Genomic DNA, 6151 nt, shown 5'->3' on the forward strand with positions numbered 1-6151 from the left:
TAGCCCCTGGCTGCTGACAGACCCCAGCTACCCTTGCACTGCATCCCCATGCCCTGGGGACGGGGGAGGGCTCCGGGAGGGGATGCCACAGTGGCACTTTCTTCCTCCTCCTTCCTGGATTCCTAGTTCCATGTCACCTCTTCTGGTCCTCTGGAAAGACTTCCCCAAGGTGGGATCACTGGCTCTTGTGGCTCTTTGGGCCTCCCTCTACCAGAACCCTTAGCTCTGGGACAGCAACATGAGATCAAGGAGCTGTGGAACCTCGGGCAGTTTAACATCTCCGTGCCTTACTTTCCTCATCTGTTAGTAAAAAATAACAGTATCCGGGACTTTCCTGGCAGTCCAGTGGTTAAGACTCTGTGCTTCCACTGCAGGGGCCTTGGGTTCATTCCCTGGTTGGGGAACTAAGATCCTGCGTGCCGAGCCACATGCCACCCCTACCACCAAAAAAACAAAAAAACAAAAAAACAACACAGTATCTATTTCATAGGTTTGTTGTGAGGATGAAATGAATGAATACTTATAAACTTATAAAAAGTGTAGGAAGTGCCCGGCACTGAGTAGACAATAAATGTTAGCTGGTAGTATATATTCTTGCCTTTGTCCCTAGTGTCTTCTGTAGGGATTGGAGGCCAGGTCCCCGGTAATGTTTGGTTAAGAAATGACCAAATGGGTAAATGAATGAATACCTCTGACCAGAGCCACATACTGATATCTGGGACCTCTCTTCCCCCAACCCCTCCACCCACACTGGCCTTCTGTCCATGCCTCACACATGCCTCAGGGCCTTTGCTCTCGCCATTGCCCTTGACTAGGCCACTCTCTGCAGCTCTTCTTGTGGCTGCCTCCTCCTCCTCATCCAGATCACCTCCTCGGAGAGGCCTTCGCTGATCACCCCTCTGACTCACTCACCATCACCTGCCCTTGTTTTCTTTCTAGCACTTTTTTGTTGCTCACATGTCTGTATGTCTCCCCTGACAGGGTTGTAAGCTCCGTGAGAGTGGGGCCTGCGTGTGTCTCCTTCACTCTGTAACCCCAGCATAACCCCAGCGCGTACAACAGTGCTTGTACAAGAGTAGGCACTCGATAAAGGACGAGTGACCGAATACAGGAGGAAGTGATGGGACAGAGTTCTCTAAGGATGGAGCTCTGCAGGATGGTGATGCTCCTCTGTCGCCTTGACTCCAGTGTACCCCACCTCACCCCTCTAGTCCACTTCAACCATTCACCCCTTTCCTCTCTCCTTCCTCCTCCAGACACTGCACGCCCACTGCTGCTATAACCAAGATGGCGAACTTCACACCGGTCAATGGCAGCTTGGGCAACCAGTCTGTGCGCCTGGTCACGTCAACCCATAACCGCTATGAGACAGTGGAGATGGTGTTCATTGCCACGGTGACAGGCTCACTGAGCCTCGTGACCGTCGCAGGCAACATCCTGGTGATGCTGTCCATCAAAGTCAACAGGCAGCTGCAGACGGTCAACAACTACTTTCTCTTCAGCCTGGCGTGCGCTGATCTCATCATAGGCGCCTTCTCCATGAACCTCTACACCGTGTACATCATCAAGGGCTACTGGCCTCTGGGTGCCGTGGTGTGTGACCTGTGGCTGGCCCTGGACTACGTGGTGAGCAATGCCTCTGTCATGAACCTGCTCATCATCAGCTTTGACCGGTACTTCTGCGTCACCAAGCCCCTCACCTACCCGGCGCGGCGTACCACCAAGATGGCAGGCCTCATGATTGCCGCCGCCTGGGTCCTGTCCTTCGTGCTCTGGGCGCCTGCCATCTTGTTCTGGCAGTTTGTGGTGGGCAAGCGGACGGTGCCGGACAACCAGTGCTTCATCCAATTTTTGTCCAACCCGGCGGTGACCTTCGGCACGGCCATCGCCGCCTTCTACCTGCCTGTGGTCATCATGACGGTGCTCTACATCCACATCTCCCTGGCCAGTCGCAGCCGAGTTCACAAGCACCGGCCTGAAGGCCCTAAGGAGAAGAGGGCCAAGACCCTGGCCTTCCTCAAGAGCCCCCTGATGAAGCAGAGCGTCAAGAAAGCGCCCCCAGCAGACGCTTCTCGGGGGGAGCTGCGCAACGGGAAGCTAGAGGAGGCCCCTCCGCCGGTCCTCCCCCCGCCGCCACGCCCAGTGGCTGACAAGGACACCTCCAATGAGTCCAGCTCGGGCAGCGCCACCCAGAACACCAAGGAACGACCACCCACAGAGCTGTCAACCACAGAGGCCACCACGCCCGCCACACCTGCACCTCCCCTGCAGCCACGGACCCTCAATCCGGCCTCCAAATGGTCCAAGATCCAGATTGTGACGAAGCAGACAGGTAACGAGTGTGTGACAGCCATCGAGATTGTGCCTGCCACGCCGGCTGGCATGCGTCCGGCGGCCAATGTGGCCCGTAAGTTTGCCAGCATCGCCCGCAACCAGGTGCGCAAGAAGCGGCAGATGGCAGCCCGGGAGCGCAAGGTGACTCGGACCATCTTTGCCATTCTGCTAGCCTTCATCCTCACCTGGACGCCCTACAATGTCATGGTCCTGGTGAACACCTTCTGCCAGAGCTGCATCCCTGACACCGTGTGGTCCATTGGCTACTGGCTCTGCTACGTCAACAGCACCATCAACCCGGCCTGCTATGCCCTCTGCAATGCCACCTTTAAAAAGACCTTCAGGCATCTGCTGCTCTGTCAGTATCGGAACATCGGCACCGCCAGGTAGGCAGGTAGGGGTACCACTGGAGGTGCTGGTGTGTGCGCTGGGGACCGTGTCAGCTGCTGCCAGGGAGAGATGTGGAGGCACTTCTCAGTGTTCATGTTTGCTGAAGAGAACTGATGTTCCCGAGACCCCGTGAGCCTCAGGGAGAGGCTCTGGCTGGATTCAGAGACCAGGTCTCTGCTCAGGCTGAGGAGGATCAGCCCCAGGAAGTGACCAAACTGGACAGTCTGACCCGTCGCTCTTGTCCTGCCTCAGGGAGCTGGGGAGCACTGGCCTATGTGGGCACCTGCCCCACTGTGACCAGCCAGCGTGGCTGAAAGAACGGACATCTGGAGGGGAGCAGAGCCCAGCACCCCTCTGGGAGGAGCAAAGGGGCCAATGCTTGGGAAAGGAGGCTCAGGGAGGGAAGGGTCCCCCATCCTGCTGTAATCGGTGCTTTCTGCCCCCCTGTACCCCGCATGTAGGCTCAGCCTCCTCCTCCTATACCTCTCTCCAGGGGCAGAAGTCTCCCCTTGCTGCAGCTACTCAGCAGGGCTCTGGTTGGGTGGGCGGGTCAGTGGGTGAGCTGGCTGGAGGCCAGGCAGAGGGGGCTCCGAGCACCCGCTACGGCACTACCCTGGTCACGTTCAGGGTGGGCTAGCGGGGAGATCAGGGGTTCACTCAGGAACTGGGGCCTGGCCACCCACCTCCCCAGGCTGAGCTGAAGAGTTGCCCTCCCTCCCCAAGGAGAGGGCTTGGCTCGGGTCACACACAGTGAAGGTGGGACTGTGGTGAGTGGTATTCACGGCTGGCCTCTGCAGCACGAGGGACGCCCTGGTGGGTCACCAGGGACAAAACGGGGGTGGACTTGACCCACACACAGGCTTCAGTGACAGTTGGGGCGGGGCTGGTGAGGCAGGCAAGCGACCCCCATCTCTCCTCCCCCAACTGATAGAACCTTCTGGATTGGCAGTGGGCTGGACCAAAAGACCTTTACCTGGGGGAAACTGAGATGGGGGGTATCAGTTCTAGTGAGTCTCCTGGGTTCCCTCCCCCAGCCCTGGCCCCTGGAGAAACGGGACTGAGAGGCTCAGGGGACTTGATGGGGGGCACCCTTCCAGGGGTCAGTAGGGGGCCCTGGAAGAAATCTTCATAACCGTTTTTTCTCCATGAGCTCTGGGGGGCACTCACCGCCAAGTCTTCAACCCCCTGAAAGCCACCGTTCCCTCCAGCCCTCTCTTTCCTCCATTCTCCCACCTCCAACAAATCACCACAGCAAACTTCCTGGGAAGGGGCTTTTATATATTAAAAGAAAGCTTTTATTGGGGGGAAAAAAAAAAGACATTTATTTATTTCTTAGTAATGGCATCATTGGGGGAAGAAGAAAAGTGGGTACAGGGGACTCAGATCCCTTTGGGCGAGGCTCAAGCTGCCTAGAATCCCTTGTCCCTCCCCACTTTGGGCACTTGGGGTGGGTGTGGGCAAGTGAAAGGGAAGAAGCAGAGCATGATTGATAAAGCTAACGAGTAGGCAAAAGGCACTGGTGGGTTATATCCTGGGCCGGTAGAGGGAGGGCGTGGGCCAGGCCTCCGAGTAAAGCCAGGGGCTCCTTGGCATCCAGGCCTGGCCGCTAGTCCTTTCCCTTCCCTTTCTTGGCTGTAAAACAAGAAAGAAAGACCGCATTAGCAGGGTTTGGGTGACCCACTGGAGACCCCCTTCCCCCCAACACAGACATTAGAGAAGAGAAAATTCCGCCCCCTGGTGGTTCTCTATCAGCTAGCCTGGAAGCCCGTGGGACAGGACAGCCATTATGATGCTGGACATTCCTCACTCCCCCCAGCTTAGACTTTGGGGATCAGAAAACCTGCAAGTTCCCGGTCTCAGTCCTGGTCCCAGCAGCCCTGGACAACAGCCTCAGTCCCCTCACCTGAGAAGTGGGCAGATTCCACTCTGCCCTGTTGGCCTCCAGAGCTGCTGTGAGTCAGGAATGAAGCTAAGGGAAAGAGGAAGTAAGGACTGTGAAGTCCTTCCCAAATAGAAACTGCCCCCACCTGCTGGAGAGATGACAAAGCCAAGCTGTTCCAATACGATTTCTCTGCATCCCAAGCCAAAGGCTCCAACAGAACAGCTGACTTTGTCCTTACTTGAGCCAGGATTTCAACCTCCCGAGCACCCTCTGCGGGGGGGCCCTCAGTACCGCCCACCTAAGGTGTCTCTACCTACAGGGAAACCCGGTACAGACACGTCAAAAATTCACTGGCCAGGATCCAAAACTTCAGGCTTTACCCACTCCCTTCACAGGTAGGGGCAGCCACCTATGATGACCCCACCCCTGCCCCCTCTGCTAACCTTTGGCCTTGGCTTTGGTCTTGGGGGTGCAGGGCTTGGTCACACGGATGGTCTCCTGGCACTGGGCATTGTACCGCGCCTTCTTCAGGGTGCCTTGGCGGGCTTTGGTGCCTGTGCCCCCATCACATGCCCCCCAGCTCTCAAACTTGTACTTGCAGTCGGCTGGCGGGAGAGTGCCCGGGTCAGAGATGGGTGGCCTGTGGCCCCCTGCACGGGTCTGCCCAGGTCCCCGTGAGGCTGGGCCCCCTGCCTACCCTCCGCCTGCGCCCCACCTCACCTCCAAACTCCTTCTTCCAGTTACAGGGCACCCGGCACCGGATGCGTTGCGTCTGGGCCCCGCAGGTGCCCTCGCGGAAACCCACGCCGCAGTCCTTGCTGCTGGGGGTGCAGGGCCCCCAGATCCACTCCGCGCACTCGCTCCCCGGGCCTCCCTTCTTCACTTTGTCTACAACGCATGGGTAACAGAGCTCAGGACCCCGGGCCAGGAGAGACTCGCTCGGAGACCCCTTCCCGGAGTCCCGGCCTCGGAACCGAGGCTGCCGGCCTCACCTGCCCGGCTCCAGCCCTCCTTAAACTCCCCACCCTCCGTATCACCTTTCTTTTTGGCCACCGCGGAGGTGAGCGCCAGCAGGGCGAGGAGGGCGAGGAGGAGAAAGCCTCGGCGCTGCATCCTGGGGGTAGAGCACGGGTCAGAGTCCCCACTGGGGGCCGCAGGCGTGAACCTCCCACCCCCTTTCCCCAGTTTCCAGGCCCAAAGTGTCTGGCTGCTACTGCGGTGGCGGCGGACTTGGGGGGCTGGCCCCTCCCCGCCAGCCGGGGCGCACAGCGGGAGGAGTCTCCCCAGGGGCCGCCTGGAGCCCGGGACTCAGCTCAGACCCCCACCCCGCCTCCAGCCCCCAGATCGGCAGCGGCCGAGGGGCCGAAGCCGCCGCGCGCCCTCCGGGGCCCCGCACGCTCACTCGCTCGCTGCCCGCGCTGCTTCGCTCCCTCCCGCGCCGGGCCCGTCCCGCTCCGGCCGCCGCGGCCCCTTTTGTCTCCAGAACCGGTCTGAGCCGGTCACATGGGCCCCCCGCCCCCTCCCCCCCACAGACGAAGGACCTGC

General features: G+C 59.3%; 2 protein-coding genes across 4 annotated transcripts; one reads left to right on the plus strand and one right to left on the minus strand.

Moving 5' to 3' along the window:
- The first annotated feature begins 1239 nt into the window (after positions 1–1239).
- CHRM4 (cholinergic receptor muscarinic 4) lies at positions 1240–2746 on the plus strand. Its single transcript, XM_007455778.1, has one exon. It carries the CDS (start codon positions 1288–1290, stop codon positions 2722–2724), a length of 1437 nt encoding a protein of 478 aa, XP_007455840.1. The 5' UTR covers positions 1240–1287; the 3' UTR covers positions 2725–2746.
- A 1243-nt stretch (positions 2747–3989) lies between these two features.
- Positions 3990–6106, minus strand: MDK (midkine). Of its 3 annotated transcripts, none has more exons than XM_007455779.1 (5): positions 6009–6106; positions 5644–5720; positions 5327–5494; positions 5050–5211; positions 3990–4356 (listed from the first exon to the last, which is right to left on the minus strand). In XM_007455779.1, the coding sequence occupies exons 2-5, from the start codon at positions 5717–5719 to the stop codon at positions 4331–4333; spliced, it is 432 nt and encodes a 143-aa protein (XP_007455841.1). In that variant the 5' UTR covers position 5720; positions 6009–6106; the 3' UTR covers positions 3990–4330. The 3 variants fall into 3 exon arrangements, with proteins under 3 accessions (XP_007455841.1, XP_007455842.1, XP_007455843.1); XM_007455780.1 differs by having other exon boundaries at positions 6013–6027; XM_007455781.1 differs by lacking the exon at positions 5327–5494.
- Positions 6107–6151: the final 45 nt, after the last annotated feature.

Source organism: Lipotes vexillifer, unplaced genomic scaffold (assembly GCF_000442215.2).
Source record: "Lipotes vexillifer unplaced genomic scaffold, Lipotes_vexillifer_v1.1 scaffold977, whole genome shotgun sequence".
Taxonomy (NCBI): domain Eukaryota; kingdom Metazoa; phylum Chordata; class Mammalia; order Artiodactyla; family Lipotidae; genus Lipotes; species Lipotes vexillifer.